The 18,758-nt window shown below is 37.0% G+C and overlaps 2 protein-coding genes across 8 annotated transcripts in view; one reads left to right on the forward strand and one right to left on the reverse strand.

The window, feature by feature from the left end:
- The window catches only part of Spryd7 (SPRY domain containing 7), a 173,073-nt gene that overhangs the window by 21,431 nt on the left and 132,884 nt on the right, over positions 1 to 18,758 (reverse strand). The gene's annotated exons all lie outside the window — the stretch shown is intronic.
- Positions 1 to 18,758, forward strand: part of Trim13 (tripartite motif containing 13) — a 56,570-nt gene that overhangs the window by 3,938 nt on the left and 33,874 nt on the right. For 2 of the 5 annotated variants that reach the window (XM_074043435.1, XM_074043436.1), the window contains exons 2-3: positions 11,855 to 11,927; positions 16,491 to 16,581. The exons of 1 other annotated variant lie outside the window; for it this stretch is intronic. In XM_074043435.1, coding sequence (XP_073899536.1) covers positions 16,561 to 16,581 — 21 coding nt within the window. In that variant the 5' untranslated portion in view covers positions 11,855 to 11,927; positions 16,491 to 16,560. The remainder of the gene's footprint in view (positions 1 to 11,854; positions 11,928 to 16,490; positions 16,582 to 18,758) is intronic. 2 more of the 5 variants (XM_074043437.1, XM_074043438.1) reach the window with 2 other exon arrangements.

Genomic DNA, 18,758 nt, shown 5'->3' on the forward strand with positions numbered 1-18,758 from the left:
ATTTTAGGTCTACGTCCCACAAATAAGTGAGGACATGTGCTACTTGGCTTTTTGAGCTTGGCTTCTCTCAACATGATGATCTCCAGTTCCATCCATTTTCCAGTGAATGACATAATTCCATTTTTCCTTAGCTATTGTGAACAGAGCTGTAATAAACATGGGTATGAGGGTATCTCTCTTGTATATTGATTTATACTCCTTCAGATAAATGCCCAAGAGTGATATGATGAGGTCATAACTTAGGTCTATTTTTAGTTTTTTGAGGAACCTCCATACTGATTTCCATAGTGGTTACACCAGTTTACCATCCTACTAACAGTATATGAGAAAGTTCCTGCTCTCCCTTTCCCATCCATTCTCTCCAGCATTTGTTGTTTTCTTTTTTGGTAGGACTCGAGTTTGAACTCAGAACTTTGTGCTTATGTAGCAGTGCTCTACCACTTGAGCCATACCTCCAGTCCTTTTTCCTCTGGTTATTCTGGAGATGAAGTCTTTCGAACTACTTGCCTGGACTGGCCTCAAACCATAATCCTCCTAATCTCACCCTCTCAAATAGGTAGGATTATAGGCATGAGCCACCCTTGCTGGCCTTGTTTGTTTTCTTCATGATTGCCAATGTGACTAGGGTGAGGTGGAATCTCAGTGTAGTTTCATTTTGCATTTCCTTTATGGCTAAGCATGTCATGTATTTATTAGCCTATTTAATACTCTTAATTGCTAAAGCAGTTAAGCGAGGTGGAACACTTGGATAAGGAAGAAAAGAGAAGATGGGGAACAATAAAGGAATTTGAAAAAGGTAATGAAAAAATAAGAACAATAGAGGAGAGGGAAAACATTTTTTAATATTGAAAAGAAAAAAAAAGAAACCAATAGCAAGTGCTTTGTAAATAAAGCCCTAGGAAGTAAAAAGTATAAATTACTTAAGACTTTCAACTTAGCTTCCTTCCAGTGGAAGATACAGCAGGCTGTCATAAACCAAGGGGAGTTCTGCAATCTCTGCCCAACTTGAAGTTCCCTTACTCAGGTACAACTATCCTTCTGTCTACTAAATGTCTTTTCCTTAGCAGTTGAGATTCTAAGTACTACTGTTTCAGTGATTAGGAAAAGAGAACTTTGAAGGAACAAAAGGCGGGCAAAGCAAATATCAATATAGAAGTAGGGTCTGCATATTTAGAAGAAATAAAGATGAGGATTAGTATAGTTCTTGGATCTGCACTCCTTGTCTATCAGCAAGGAGGGCACTTAAGCCTGTGACTTGCCTATCCTTATGATGAGAAGTGCTTTGTACAAAGGTTTAATAGCTGATAAAAGATAAAACTACATAACCTGATATTTGGGGAGGAAGGTTAGCAAAACAGCTATTCCAAATAGCTCAAGTATAAGTTTAGTTCAAATAAAAGTTTATCAAGGCATCTCAAAAATTGAAGTGATTGTGTATTTTTGGACTGCGGTGGGGCCAGGAAGCAATAAATTATCCAGATTATAAAATCAAAAAGCATTTGTGCCAGGCACTGGTGGCTCATGCCTATAATCATAGTTACTGGGAGGCAAAGATCAGGAGGATCATGGTTCAAATCCAGCCTGGGAAAACAGTTTTTGAGACCCTATCTCAAAAATGCCCAATGCAAAAAAAGACTGGTGGAGCACCTGCTTAGCAGGTGTGAGGCCCTGATCTCAAACCCCAGTAGCAGGGGAAAAAATTAGTTCTGAATATGCCTATAATCCCAGTACTTTATCATGAGTTCGAGGCCAGCCTGACTACCTTACTGAGACCTTCCCTCAAAAGAAATTTTTTTTTTGATATTTGCAGAATGGACCAGACAGAAAAAAATAACTTCTTGATGTACATATAATATCTGTAACATAATAAAATTATACATAATTCATTGAAATTGTGAGATATCCTAAAATGTTTCTAGCAACTTAGGAAGGGCATGTGGGTTATTAGTTGAAAATGTGTCAAAGATTACTAATTTAAGATATGTGCAATGTCACTTAGTATATTTGATTTTGTTCTGAGGATTTTAAAGAAACAGTTTGTTTTTTCCACCTATAGGCACAAGCCCTCCAAACCTGTTTTCTCAATTATGTTCCTACACTTGAGCATCCCTAATTTGGGATTTGCCAGAAACCTGATTTCATGTTGAGAAGGAACTGTCAATCTGGGGAACTGTTACCCACTGTACTTTGTAGATCCTACAACCTGAGTCACTGGGAATGTGAGAATAACTAAAATTGTTGGTGAAAGTTTATAAAAGTATACCAGAGCTGGGGTGTGTATGTGGGGGGTGTAGCTCAGTGTTAATATGTGCAAAGCCCTAGGTTTGAGTCCCAGCACTGCAAAAACAGAAGGACAACTTTACTATTTGGAAACTGCTAAAAAACAAAATAACCCTCCCCAAAACATGTGAAATAATTTTGAAATACCAATAGTAAGAAGAAACTCCCAGATGTGTTATGGCCAAGGGAGCTTTAGTGTAGGTGAATCAAATTGCAAAGAATTTAGCATGATATAAAAATTTTTCCTTATTCTTATTCCAAAATTTTAAACAAATGTTTTAAGAATTATTTTATATTCCTCTTTAAAAAGGAAAGCTCCAAGACTAGGGATGTGGCTTAGTGGTAGAGTGGTTGCCTAGTATGTGTGAGGCCCTGGGTTCAATCCCTAGGCACTGCAAAAGAAATAAAAAACGTGGGGGTACTTCTTATTTGTAGGTATGATATCTAATATCTCATACAGATATAAGTCTACACTAAACATTTAAGTTAGTACCTTCTTAAAAAGATATGAAGCCTTGGAAAGAGGGGGAAGAGAAAAGTTAGGAAGATAGTTAAATTTTCCAGAAAAAAATCCATTTTATATGTTCTTAATTTATTGGTGCGTTATCATATAGTGAGTACTAAGTAAATATCAAAATGAATGAAGCACCCCAATTAAGTAACTAGGTTATAATTATACCTCATTTCATATAAAACATAGAAATGAAAAAGTAAACAGAATTCTTGGAGAAAGGTATTTCTCCAAGAATAAATACATTTAGATAGTTTGCTGTGTAAAGGAATCCTATACACATCTAAAAAAATTAACAGCTTTTATTGAGATATAATTTGCATACCATAAAATTGAACCTTTTAAAGTTTATAATTGAATGGTTTTCAGTATATTCACAGAGTTGTGTAACAATTACCATTGCCCCAAAAAGAAGTCCTATACCCATTAGCATTATTCCCCATTCCTCCATATCCCAACCTCTCATAAACACTCTTCTGCTTTTTTGACTCTGTGGTTTGCCTGTTGTGGACATTTCATACAATGTGGTTCTTCCCATATTGTAGCATGTGTTGGTACTTCATTCCTTTTCTATAGCCAAATAATACCATATTTTATTTATATATTATTTGTTGGACATTTGGGTTGTTTCTACTCTTTGGCAATTAGGAATAATTCTTTGAACACTCATTGTATAAGTTTTTGAGTGAACATATGTTTTAAATTTTCTTGCTTGTATACCTCGGAGCCATATTGTTGGATGATATTGTAACTTTACGTTTAAATGTTTGAAAGATTGTCCCACACTGTTTTTCCAGAGTAGTTTCACCATTTGTAATCCTATCAGCAATATACAAGGCTCCAGTTTCTCTACATCCTTTCCAATGCTTGCTATCATGTCTTTTTTATTTTAACCATTCTGGTAGATATGACATAATATCTCATGCTTTCAGTTTGCATTTCCCTATTGACCAGTAATGCTGAGCAACTTGTCATGTGCTTCTGGTTATTTGTATATCTTTTTAATTATATCTATTTGATCCTTTAGCCATTTTAAAATTGGGCTTACTTTTATTTTTGTTCTTGAGTTATAATAGTTCTTGATGCATTCTAGATATCAACCCGTTTATCACATATATAATTTGCAAGTATTTTATTACATTTCATTGGTTATTTTTTCACTTTCTTGATGGCATCCTTTGAAGCACAAAGATTAATTTTGTTTTTGAGACAGGGTCTTGCTATGTAGCCCAGGCTAGCCTCAAAGTCATAATTCTCCTTCTTCAGCTTCCTCTGTGCTGGGCCTACAGGTGTGAGCCACCACCATAAAAATTAATTTTAATGGAACCTTATTTATCTATTTTTCTCTTTTGTCACCTATGCTTTTGGTGTTTGTGATAGTTTTGTGTGTCAACTTTACTGTGTTAAAGAATGCACAGATAGCTGATAAAACATTATTTATGGGTATGCCTGTGAGGGTGTTCTGAAAGAGATTAGTATCTAAACCAGTAGATGGTGTAAGGATGTTCTCCCATTTGGGTGGGCATTAGTCAATATGTTGAGGGCTCAAGTAGAACGAAATGGTGGAGGAAGGGAAAATTATCCTAGGATACTTACCAAATTTTGCCTTCAAACATCAGTATTCTGTTTCTCAGGCCTTCAGTCTCCAGGGCTTACACCAGCATATACACCCTTTGCCCTGGTCTGAGTTTAGGCTTTTGACCTTGGGTTGAGAGCCATACCATCAGCTCCTCTGGTTCTCAGGTTTTTGAACATAGGCTGAATTATACCATTGGTTTTCTAGCTTTTAGACAGCATGTGGGACTTCTCAAGAGAGAACCAATTCTCAAAATAAATCCCATCATATATCTTTGTATATCCTATTGGTTCTGTTTCTCTGGAGAATCCTGACTAATACAGTGTTATATCTAACAAACTACTATATAATCAGATGTCAGAAAGTTTTTCTCTTGTTTTCTTCTAAGAATTATATACTTCTTTTTCTTAAATCTTAGTCTTTGACACATTTTGAATTAATTTTTGTATATGATGTGAAGTAAGGGTTCAACTTCATTTTTTTCCCTCTTTTTTTAAATTATTTTATTATTCTATGTGCATACAAGGCTTGGGTCATTTCTCCCCCCTGCCCCCACCCCCTCCCTTACCACCCACTCCACCCCCTCCCTCTCCCCCCCACCCCCTCAATACCTGGCAGAAACTATTTTGCCCTTATCTCTAATTTTGTTGAAGAGAGAGTATAAGCAATAATAGGAAGGAACAAGCGTCTTTGCTAGTTGAGATAAGGATAGCTATACAGGGCGTTGACTCACATTAATTTCCTGTGCATGTGTGTTACCTTCTAGGTTAATTCTTTTTGATCTAACCTTTTCTCTAGTTCCTGGTCCCCTTTTCCTATTGGCCTCAGTTGCTTTTAAGGTATCTGCTTTAGTTTCTCTGCGTTAAGGGCAACAAATGCTAGCTAATTTTTTAGGTGTCTTACCTATCCTCACTCCTCCCTTGTGTGCTCTCGCTTTTATCATGTGCTCAAAGTCCAATCCCCTTGTTGTGTTTGCCCTTGATCTAATGTCCACATATGAGGGAGAACATATGATTTTTGGTCTTTTGGGACAGGCTAACCTCACTCAGAATGATGTTCTCCAATTCCATCCATTTACCAGCGAATGATAACATTTCATTCTTCTTCATGGCTGCATAGAATTCCATTGTGTATAGATACCACATTTTCTTAATCCATTCGTCAGTGGTGGGGCATCTTGGCTGTTTCCATAACTTGGCTATTGTGAATAGTGCTGCAATAAACATGGGTGTGCAGGTGCCCCTGGAGTAACCTGTGTCACAGTCTTTTGGGTATATCCCCAAGAGTGGTATTGCTGGATCAAATGGTAGAGCAATGTTTAGCTTTTTAAGTAGCCTCCAATTTTTTTTCCAGAGTGGTTGTACTAGTTTACATTCCCACCAACAGTGTAAGAGGGTTCCTTTTTCCCCGCATCCTCGCCAACACCTGTTGTTGGTGGTGTTGCTGATGATGGCTATTCTAACAGGGGTGAGGTGGAATCTTAGTGTGGTTTTAATTTGCATTTCCTTTATTGCTAGAGATGGTGAGCATTTTTTCATGTGTTTTTTGGCCATTTGAATTTCTTCTTTTGAGAAAGTTCTGTTTAGTTCACTTGCCCATTTCTTTATTGGTTCATTAGTTTTGGGAGAATTTAGTTTTTGAAGTTCCCTATATATTCTGGTTATCAGTCCTTTGTCTGATGTGTAGCTGGCAAATATTTTCTCCCACTCTATGGACATTCTTTTCAGTTTAGAGACCATTTCTTTTGTTGAGCAGAAGCTCTTTAGTTTTACAAAGTCCCATTTATCTATGCTATCTCTTAGTTGCTGTGCTGCTGGGGTTCCATTGAGAAAGTTCTTGCCTATACCTAATTAATTCCAGAGTATTTCCTACTCTTTCTTGTACCAACTTTAGAGTTTGGGGTCTGGTATTAAGGTCCTTGATCCATTTTGAGTTAATATTGGTGTAGGGTGATATACATGGATCTAGTTTCATCAACTTCATTTTTTGCACATAGCTCTCCAATTGTCCAAGCACCAGTTATAGAAAGACTATTTTTCCTTCATTGAATTGTCTTGTCATCCTGGTTGAAAACTTATAAGACTTTTTATAACTCAAATGAACAAAGATTTTACTTGGCTATAAAGAACAATCATGCTTGGTTTAGTTTTGTAAATAGGGATAGTTGGAAATGAAATACCAAGATTTTGAAAATACCCATGTGCATGATATATGGTTGTGAAGATTCCTGAGAGTTTTTATATTGACTTGTAAACATGAGTAGCAAAACCCTTATTAACCCTTCAGGTGAGCCTCCAGCTTTTCCAAGTCTTTCTTGCTCCACCATCTCTGCTCATTATTTCCTGGTTTCTTCATTCTGTTTTTGTTTCTACTCTACTAGGACTGTTTCCTTTAACCCATCGGTTTACATATTTATCAGATCTAATGCTTATTTTTATATAACTAATATTTAGTAATGTCCCCTCTACTCTCTTAAAAAGCAATTTGTAGATAATATGACTACATAGATAATTTCAAAGAAATCAATAGAATGTCCTTAGTATAAAATAAAGAGGCATGCATTTAGTTCTTAGTGCTTAGCTGTATCTTGGCAATCATATCTTTGGTAGGCATGGATTAGGTGCAGAAACTAGTGCAAAGGGCTGAGAGAAGTTGTATCATAGAATTCTCAAGATAGTGTTAGATTGAGTGAAAAGTAAAAAAATTCCCCCCAAATAAATAATTTCCATAAATAATATGACACTGAAATTTTATATATAAACAGTAATATATTTAAAAAATAATTTTGTTAATGACATGCAATAAATTCCTGCACTTATGTATCTCAACTAATTTTATAATGTTGGCTTTGAATCTATTAATATGATTGTCCAATCTCCTCTGTTACATATATCTTCAGTTGGTTTTGTTGCCTTTTCAGTAACTACACTACTGCATGGGGTCTCTTTTCAATTAACTATATGATAGAAATATTATAAGTAGTTTATTTCCAAGGAAGTAAGTATGAATATTTTCACTGGACCTGGAACCTTTTGTAATTAGACTGACTAAATTGTTCTGCGACCTCAAAATCTTTTGTCAACACATTTATGTTGTTTTAATGACCCACATGTTAACCATGTGGTTTACATGGTCCACATTTTTTCAAATGTATAATCACCCAACTTGGTATTTTATATTCATGGAAATCTCCAACTTTAATTATTAATTATTATTTTAAAAAATTATTTAAAAATAATATCTGACCTGGGCCTCGTGGCACATGCCTGTAACCCCAGTGTTTGGGAGACTGAGGCAGGAAGATTTTGAGTTCAAGGCCAACCTGAGCTATATAGTAAGACCCTGACTCAAAAAACAAAACAAAAAAACCTAAGAGAGAAATACATTTCCAAGTCAGTATTATTAAGTGTGTTCCTATCTGTCACAGAGATAGAAATTAGAAAATCTTAAAGAAAAAGGTTTTTTTAAAATCATATAAATTTGGGCCAGAGGCGTGGCTCAAGTTGTAGAGCACTTGTCTAGCATGGATAAAGCCATGGGTTTTATCCTCAGTACTATACTACTACTACTACTACTTATGTATGTTTGCTAATTAATTCTATAAGAATAGTCTCCAGTTTAATGAGCTTGTTCTCATTTTATGGCAGCTTTAAAATCTAGTTCATTTAACTCTTCAAATCTATTGAAAAGATATGTCACATCATTTTTAATATTTTGACTTCGTTGTTTAATTTTTATTGAATCAAAAAATTCTTTCTATGATAGTATCAAATAGTAAACAAAATCTTTTAAAATAATTTCCTTTGGCAAGCTTGGAAGAGGAATTCAAGTGTCAAAGTCTTTTTCATTGTCATTGCACAGTTTGTGAAACAATCTATCATCTATCATTTGTAGACTTATTTTTAAATTAAGGTAAAAAATACCATTATTCGTACTTGTTAGAACAATGGCCTTCAAAGATCTTCATGTTTTAAACCCAATAACTGTAAATATGTTACCTTCCATGGCAAAAAGTACCTTGAAGGCGTGATTAAATTAATAATCTTGTGGTAGCGAGTGTCCTGGATTATCCAGCTGGGCCCAGCGTAATCCCAAGGGTTCTCATGAGAGGGAGGCAGGAGGGTCAGAGTCAGAGAAGATGTGATTATGGAAGCAGAGGTTGAAGTGGTATTGACCAGGAAATACAGACAGCCTCTAGATACTAGAGAAGACAAGTGAAAGGATTCTACTCTAGAACCTCCAGAAGGAATGTAGCTCCACAGACCCATTTTAGACTTCTAACCTCTAGAACTATAAGATGATAAATTTGTGTAGTTTTGAATCACTATGTTTGTGGTTATTTGTTACAGCAGCTATAAGAAACTAATAAGGTACACGAAGTGCACTAATAATATTGAGTATACAGCTTAATGAATTTTTATAAGCACATAGTTCATGTAATCATCATCCACATCAATAAGTAGAACATTTTTCAGCATCCTACAAGGGTCCTTTTGCCCCATTTCAGGCAAACCTACTCCATCAGAGAAACTGCTTCTTCTCTGAAATATGCACTTAAGCTTGATTATTTCATTGCTTCATTGGAAAAACATACTGGCATAGTTGGTAGAGCAAAGTTATGGAACATGACTTTAAATATTCTACCTTTTATATTAGACATTTTGAAATAAGAGCTAAATAAAAACATTCACATAGATGTATACTATATATTTGTACTAAATCTGTAGCTTCATCTATCTGTCTGTCTGTCTATCACCATGAAGGAGACAGCACAAATGTGTGTGTGTATATACACACACATATATATGCACAAATATAGACTGATATATTACTGATACTTAGTGGTTCAAATATCATGAATAGTTTTCTTCTTGGAGAAATGTTTTTCTAAAATAGTGAGCAGCTTTTGATAAAAGATACAAATATATAAAAATACCATTTATTTTGACTTATATGTTGTTGATTTCTTGAAGAATTCCATATATTTTATTCTGTACAGATGGTCCCAGACTTACGGTGGTTCTGCTTATTCTTTGATTTTAAAATGGTGTGAAAGCAAAATTCATTCAGTAGAAACTTCTTCAAAATTTGGATTTTGATCTTTTCCTGGGCCTGCAACATGCAGTAAAACACTATCTTATGATTCTGGGAAACAACAGCGAACCTCTGCTCCTAGCAGCCACATGGTCATGAGGAGAATAACTGATGCTGTGCAGTGTGCTGGGCCCCTGAACTAGTATGTTCAGGAGGTTGGGTGGTATGTTTCTCCTTGTTCTCCTTCCCTCCCCTGCCCTCTTTATCTTCTCTTCCTCCCTTCTGGGGATTGAACCCAGGGCCTTGCACATGCTAAGCATGCAGTCTACCACTGAGCAACATCCCTGCCCCTACATGTATTTCAATTTATACTATTTTTAATTTATGATGGGCTTATAAGGATATAACCCAATCAGAAGTGGAGGAGCATCTGTATTTATATGTAAAAATAGTTGAGTTCTAGGCTCAGGTATGATAAAGGAGTTTCACTTCATCAATTTCCAGTGTGACATTTCCAACACATTATGGAATAATTCTTCATTGGGCAAGATTATGCCACCTAGTCTCCATTCATTAAATGTCAGTAATCGTATCCCACTCCTCAAATCATTGTGACAACCAGAATGTCCCTGAGGGTGCTACCATTTCATTTAAGAACTATACTCCTAATCCTTGAACCAGTAACCTAATTTTAGACTATCATGATTACCTTCTTGACATAAATTTGATATTTGCTCAGTTGCTTTCCTCTATACAGTTGCTGTCTTGCCTGGCAGAGAAGGAAAATGAGGTATTTAGTTTGTGTCCCACTATAGCAACAACCTACCTTGCATGGTCTACCTGGCACAGTGCTGGGTAAGGAAAAAGTAGGGCAAACCTGAAAGAAAGTTTCTGATTTGGGTTGCTCCCAACTGAGGGGGAACAAAATAATGTGGCGTTAATACCAGCAATTCAATCATTTTTGTGCTCTTAAATTACAGAAATTAAATTTTTGATATGACAGACAAAAATCCCAAATCATTCTCTTTTTGTTTATAGTACTAACATGTTTGAAACTCTCAAGTTTAACACAACAGCTTCAATTTAGTTACTTTAGGTAAGGAGAGGAAGAATATCAACTAACTTGAATGTTTTTTAAATGGCAAATTCTTACATCTACACACATGTGAAATGGTGCACAAGATTGTCCAGTGTAATTACAAAATACAAGGTAAACCTGAGGAATTTTATTTTCATCATTAGACAAGGTCAGGTAATAAATTCTTCTGTGGACACCTACTATATTGGAAATGGTTACTCCATACACATGTAAATGTAATTTAACCTGTGAGAATGAGGGGAAGACATTGTAGGGTTTTAAACAGAACAGGGAAATGTGAGAATCAATGTAGGTTGGGTTACTGATCTAATCATTAACCCCCACTGTTACAAATGTTAGTCTCACTAACTTGCTTCCTATATGCTCACTTCATGGATTCTGCTTAATATAATAAAAGTTTCTATTAAGAACAAAGTTTTGTTATCCTCAGCTGGGCTGGGGCAAGAATTCCGATAGATGACTGGTTCTGGAGCTGATAACCAAAACCAGTTATTGCTTCCCTGAACTTTTAAACTTCTTTGTTCCCAAAATCCCCTTTTAACCTGGCCTCTAATTAGCCAACCACATAGATTTTGAGCCCAAAACCTCCCCAATCCAGGGGCAGGAGAGGGGCAGCATGGCATCAGATAACCCCTGCAGACTTCCCGGCTGGTGTGCATGCCCCCCACCTCCTGCCCCCAGACTTCCTGGTGTGCACTCTTCTGTAGAAGTAAATTTTGCCTTGCCTATTGACTTCTGAGTAATGTCTTTTTCTTGTGACACCCAATATCTTCAAGATATTTCTAACAGAAATGATTAGATTTAAGGTTCTAAGAATCTCTTTGACTATAGATTGGAGAGAGCCAGAAAAGATCTCGGTAGTCTAGTGAGGAGGTTCTACCAGAATCAGGAAGTGGTAGTGTTGAAGGAAAGAATTAGATAGATTCTAGATGTATTTAAAATGTAAAATCCCCATATTTAAGGGGCATTTAGAAAATAAAAAATCCATAGAACTAGATGATGGATTGAAAATGAGAGATGAGGTAGAGGGAATATCAAGTTTGAAGCCTTGTTAAAGCTGATCACTAACACAGGGCAAGCTATGTCATACAGGGTCTTATTAAACCTTCACAACAACAGTGTGGAAATTATGGTCCCCACTTAAAAGATGTAGACACTGAGATTTCAGGAATGTCAAGAAAGTTAACCAAATGCACACAATTAATAAATGGTAGAATCAGAAATGAGGACTCTGATTCTAAAGATGACAATCTGTCAGTGTTGAAGAGTGTGTAGAGTAGGGATTGGATGACATCATGTTAGATTATTCAAAATAAGGCTGTGACTCTAATGATTTTTTTCCTCTTAATTCTAGAGCTGGATGTGATGATATACAACCTGTAATCCTAGCACTTGGGAAACAGAGACAAGAGGATTGCCAGTTTGAGGTCAGCCTGGGCTATATAGCAAGACTGTCTCACTTTTTCCCTCCACCTCCCCCGCCCCGCCCAAATCCTAACTCCTTCATCAAAAAACTTATAATGAATGATAGTTCAATTGTAGCAAGAGTGTCCCTAGAACCTAGATTTGAGTCTTTAATAAAATTTCCTGCTAAAAGGAATCAGGCAACTTGGAGAAATGGCTGGTTCTGGTAAGGGGTAGGAACTACACAAGATGAATCTGAAATGTGCTAAAAAAAAAAGGAAGCTATCCAAGAGTAATGGGAGCTGGGTGATTGGGAGGATTGCAGTTTGATGCCAGCCCAGTCACACAGTTTACAAGACCCCATCTCTAAAAGTAAAGAGTATAATCGACTTGGAGGTGTGTCTCAAGTGATAGAGCACCCGCTTTGCAAGTGTGAAGTCCTGAGCTCAAATTCCAGTCTCTCCCTCCCCCCAAAAGAAAAAGAGTAATGGGACATTTCAAAAGAATACAGGTTCTCACTGAATGAACAATTTAAACATCAAAAAGACTAATGACAGTAATTGATGGAAGCATTAAATTTATAAAAAGTTCCAGGAGCTGGTGGCTCACACCTGTAATCCTAGCTACTCAGGAGTCAGAGATCAGGAGGATAGTAATGCAAAGCCAGCCTGGGAAAATAGTTTGAGAACCCTATCTTGAAAACAACCATTACACACACACACACACACACACAAAGGCTGGTGGAGTGGCTCAAGGTGTAGACTCTGAGTTCAAACCCCAGTACTGGAAAAAATATAAAGTCATATAGACAATTACTATTTATAATGATATTGAAAAAGAAATTGATTTGTCACCAAATAAAAGTGCTAGGCCATCAACTCATAACTCTGTTTTGTTTCATTTTTGGGAGATGTGGTGTTGGGGATTGAACCCAGGCCCTTGTGCATGCTACCACTGACTTATACCCCCCACCAGCACTCCTTACTCTTTAGGCAGGCATTTCTTCTGCCTTTCCATATAAACTATATTTGAGGCAGGGCTGATTCCAGGGTGTGCGGGGTTCTGGGTAAATATTTTTTGTGGAGCCCCTATCTATATCAATTTGATTAGAAAGTGTTATGACAAATTTCATGAGCCCACATCAGGAGTAGTAACTTATTGAAGATACAGAGGAATTGGTAGATAATAGGTATGTAACATTTGTTTATTGTCTAATCAGTGCACCTGATTACAAGATTCCTTGTAATATCCAGAAATCATCTCTTCCTTTTCAGGTCTAGGAACTATCTCTTTATGTCCTTTATTGTCAATGCATCAGTCTTGGTTAATTTCATATCTCCCACAGTAAGAAACAAGTAGTAGTTCTGCTAAACAAGTAGCACAGTGCCATAGTTCTTCATAAGCTTTTTTTTTTTTTTTGGTGGTACTGGGGTTTAAACTCAAGGCCTTACGCTTGCTAGGCAGGCGCTCTACCACCTGAGCCACTCTGCCAGCCCTTTTTGTGTTGGGTATTTTCAAGATAGGGTCTTGTCAACTACTTGGCCTGGCTAGTTTCTAATCGTGATCCTCCTGATTTCTGCCTCCCGAATAGCTAGGATTACAGGCATGAGTCATCGGTACCCAGCTTCATAATCTTTTTTGCATTAAAATATATAGATCTTCTTGCCCTGCATTTTCTATCTAATGTTGATGCATAATAACCTTTGAGTCTGCATTCTTCCTCTTGCTGCCCAGGAATAGTGGCTTCTGAGCTTCCAATGTTTCTTCCACAGGGTGAAACTGTGCTCCATTGATCATGACCACACACACAGATTTTACCCAGAATATGCAGAAAAACATGAATAATAATACTTTGTTTTCTTGTTATGCTAAATTTACTGTTGGGAATTTTTTAGCAAACTATAGAGCAACTCGTTTTTCAATCATGTTTTCTTGAACTCTTTGGGCTATAATCTTTGTATTCCTATAATGTGATATCTTTTATTCTAGAAGTGTTGACTACATCCCTGACTTCACACACTGACACCAGTAAGGAGGAAAGATGAGAGGTGCTTGGGCAGAATGAGGAGGGCACCCTATTTGCATAAGGAATGCCTATTCTTTGTCTAGTAGAGCTTAAGGCCCAACTTAAGGAAGGGCATGATATCATCAAATTCATAGGAAGCAGGAGAGTATATTGATCAGAATGGCCCACTGACATTGCAAAGTTATGGTCTCAAAATCCCTACAGGGTGATGGGTATGAGGAGATAGGCTCTGCCACTCCTAGAAGACTGCCTGACGTGGTACAGAGCCTATAGAGGGGGAACAGGGGGCAGCTGACCTGGGTGCCACGGTTGTGAGAAGAGTGAAATATCTATGCAATGTTCTGGCTTTGGGAGAGTGGACTGGTTTGTCTTTCATCTGATTTAGAATACTGATGGGGAGTCTTGAGGGTTTGAAGGCTACAGACAGCTGACTTGTTGAAACACCAGAGAAAGACTGTGCCACAGATAGAGGCATTAGCTCAGTGTTGTCAGGAAAAAGCTCCCAGCTCATGCTTTATCCCTTGAGAGAACAGTGGAACTTGTCTCCAGTGATCCAGCTTTAGAGGAACTGCATAAGGGAGTGTTCTTTGTCTCACCTGGCCCTAAGCACTGATAGGACCAGCATACTTTGGATGTCTGAGGGCTGCAGTAAATAAAAGAGAGTTCAGTGGCTTGTTAGGGTACCAGAGACTCTGCAGTACAGCACACAGACCCCAGAGAAAGAGCAAGGGATTGCCAGCTGCTGAAAAGGAAACCAGCAAGCCTCTCTAACTAGAAAATTACACACAAGAGCCCAGAAAATATGCATCCCCAGAAAAGGTTTGGGAATCTCAGAATCACAGAATATGTAATCAGGCTGATTGATGAAGGTCCTCCCATGTTTGAAACTAGTCACTAACACTGTGTTTTCTCAAATACACAGACCCAGAAAAAAACCAAACAAATAAAAACAAAACAAACAGACAAACAAAAAGCACATGAAGAAACAGAAACATGGGCCAAAGAAACAAATCTCCAAAACAAAGAAATGGAGATCTATTATTTAAGTGACAAATAATTAAAAAATAATTGTGTTTAAGAAGCTCATTATACTGTAAGAGAACACAGATAAATAACTAAATGAAATAAGGAAAAAGATGAATGAACAAAATGAGAATATCAACAATGAGAAATATAGAAAAGAACTAAATATTCTGGAGCTGAAGAATGAAATAAGTAAATTAAAAAATTTGTCAGAGGGGTGCAAAAGTAGACTAGATCAAGCAGAAAAAACAGTGAACTCAAAGATAGGTTATCTGAAATTGTCAAGTTGGAATAACAGAAAAACGAACAAAGGAGAGTTAAGAAAGTCTAAGGGACTTATGGAACACTTTCAAGCTGACCAATATGCTTATTACAGAAGTCTCACAAAGAGAAAAGAGAGAAAAGAACAAACAATTAATTTGAAGAATTTAATGGCCCAAACTGCCCCAAATTTAAGGAAGGAGATGGACCTCCAAATTTAAGGAACTCAAAGGACTCTTAACTAGAATGAACCCAAAGAGGCCCACACCGAGACACATTGTAGTGAAACTGTCTACAGTCAAGGACAAAGGGAAAATCTTGGATCAACAAGAGAAACCGACTTGCCATTGTATAAGAAAGCTTGCATAAGACTACTGGAATGCAAAAAGGATTGAACCAGTCCCTTACGTTTCTAGATTTTAGTAGATAAACTGATTAAAGGCCAAACTGATACTTTAAGAATTCATAAATAATTATTCATAAAGAAGTATTCATAGCTCTTTTTCTAATTGTATGAAGGACATTCTGTGTTTATACATAAATATTATTCTACATAAACATTACTACATCTTACCTATTATATAAATATACTTATTTATTCATATTACAAAAATAAGAAGTCACAAGGTGGGAGAAGCCATATGCCGGGAGCTTTCTCCTGATGCACTGTGCTATACCGTCTAGGCAATCCTACTCAGAGGTATTTATCCAAGTGAAATGAAAACTTACATTCACATAAAAACATGCGTATGAAGATATCTTTACAATTGCCCTAAACAGACAGAGTGTGAGTGGATAAACAAACTGGTAATCCATATAATGGAATACTAATCAACAATAAAAAGGAACAGAGTATTAATTCATCTAGGATATATGAATCTTTTTTTTGGCGATTCTGGGGCTTGAACTCAGGGCCACACCTTGAACCACTCCACCAGCCCTTTTTTGTGATGGGTTTTTTCAAGATAGGGTCTCTTGGACTATTTGCCCGGGTTGTCTTCACACTGCGATCCTCCTCACCTCTGCCTCCTGAGTAGCTAGGATTATAGGTGTGAGCCACTGGCACCTGGCTAGCATGTACAAATCTCAAGTGTATTTTTACTAAAAAGATTATCCTTGGGTCTGAGTGATAGGTACATAGGGATTCATTACTATTCTATTGTTGTGTATGGCTGAAATTTCCATAATAAAATAGTTTATAAATAAAACGTTATTTTAAATTTAAAAATTAAAATTGTATTTTAATATGTTATTTTAATGACATCACAATGTCTAGGTACTGCACAAACATTCCATGTTTCAAAGCCAGAAGTTGCATCTGACATGCACATCAAACTGCTAGTTAAATGAAGACCAAGTCTGGTAATGTATGTAATTTTATTTTATTAACTTAAGATACAAATTAGAAAGCATTTTGAGTGATTTCTAACACACAATTTGAGGGGGAAAGGCTTACTGATTTTACAATTTTAAGTTGCCTGGGTATTAGACACATTGCAGAAAGCTACAAGCCCCCAATAGCTAGACCCATGTAGTCTGAGTTGCAGGACAGAAGATGGGGTGAATAAGCACTCCTTTTGTGTGTTGGTCAATGAACAGTGTGTGTGAATAAAGCAAAAGGTTTGCTAAAGCTCCATGATTACATTTTCCTTTCTTTAACTTGAGATTGTCTAAAGCTTGAAACAACAAATAATCATTCTCCTTGATCAAATTACTTGAGTTTATTTCTTAAGATGATGCTCATAGGGTTCTATTTACCCTCCCCCTCCCAATATAACACCACCTGTAAGTTTGCCCCAGCTATCTTAAGCTGTAATACAATCACAATGAGGTTTTAAAACTTTTATTATCCTCCTCCCTCTTAAAAAAATACTCTCTTAAAAAATCATGCACAGACAGAGCATGGGGGTAGCTCACTGGTACAGCACTTGCCTAGCATGCACAAGGCCCTGGGTTTCATTCCTAGCACTGCCAAAAAAAATTTATGGGAAATTTCTGAAGTGATAATATTCTATATCTTGATAGGGATTTGGGATACACAGATGTAGGCTTTATTACAATTTGAGAATTAGCACTGAAGATTTGTTCATTTCAGTGTATATACATTTTACTTCAGAAGAGGTATCAACAAATATTTAGCTCTAGTTAATGAAATGCACGTTGAATTAATTAGGGAACATCTATGATGTCTATAATTTACTTTTTTTTTTTTTTTGGTGTTACTGGGGTTTGAACTCAGGGCATCACACTTTGCTAGGCAGGCACTGTACCACTTGATCCTCTCCACCAGCCCTTTTTTGTGTTGGGTATTTTCTTTTTTTTTTTTTTTTTCATTTTTCTTTTATTATTCATATGTGCATACAAGGCTTGGTTTATTTCTCCCCCCTGCCCCCACCCCCTCCCTTACCACCCACTCCACCCCCTCCCGCTCCCCCCCTCAATACCCAGCAGAAACTATTTTGCCCTTATCTCTAATTTTGTTGTAGAGAGAGTATAAGCAATAATAGGAAGGAACAAGGGGTTTTGCTGGTTGAGATAAGGATAGCTATACAGGGCATTGACTCACATTGATTTCCTGTGCGTGGGTGTTACCTTCTAGGTTAATTCTTTTTAATCTAACCTTTTCTCTAGTTCCTGGTCTCCTTTTCCTATTGGCCTCAGTTGCTTTAAGGTATCTGCTTTAGTTTCTCTGCATTAAGGGCAACAAATGCTAGCTAGTTTTTTAGGTGTCTTACCTATCCTCACCCCTCCCTTGTGTGCTCTCGCTTTTATCATGTGCTCAAAGTCCAATCCCCTTGTTGTGTTTGCCCTTGATCTAATGTCCACATATGAGGGAGAACATACGATTTTTGGTCTTTTGAGCCAGGCTAACCTCACTCAGAATGATGTTCTCCAATTCCATCCATTTACCAGCGAATGATAACATTTCGTTCTTCTTCATGGCTGCATAAAATTCCATTGTGTATAGATACCACATTTTCTTAATCCATTCGTCAGTGGTGGGGCATCTTGGCTGTTTCCATAACTTGGCTATTGTGAATAGTGCCGCAATAAACATGGATGTGCAGGTGCCTCTGGAGTAACAGTCTTTTGGGTATATCCCCAAGAGTGGTATTGCTGGATCAAATGGTAGATCGATGTCCAGCTTTTTAAGTAGCCTCCAAATTTTTTTCCAGAGTGGTTGTACTAGTCTACATTCCCACCAACAGTGTAAGAGGGTTCCTTTTTCCCCGCATCCTCGCCAACACCTGTTGTTGGTGGTGTTGCTGATGATGGCTATTCTAACAGGGGTGAGGTGGAATCTTAGTGTGGTTTTAATTTGCATTTCCTTTATTGCTAGAGATGGTGAGCATTTTTTCATGTGTTTTCTGGCCATTTGAATTTCTTCTTTTGAGAAAGTTCTGTTTAGTTCACTTGCCCATTTCTTTATTGGTTCATTAGTTTTGGGAGAATTTAGTTTTTTAAGTTCCCTGTATATTCTGGTTATCAGTCCTTTGTCTGATGTATAGTTGGCAAATATTTTCTCCCACTCTGTGGGTGTTCT

This window comes from Castor canadensis, chromosome 10 (assembly GCF_047511655.1).
Source record: "Castor canadensis chromosome 10, mCasCan1.hap1v2, whole genome shotgun sequence".
In the NCBI taxonomy this organism is placed as follows: domain Eukaryota; kingdom Metazoa; phylum Chordata; class Mammalia; order Rodentia; family Castoridae; genus Castor; species Castor canadensis.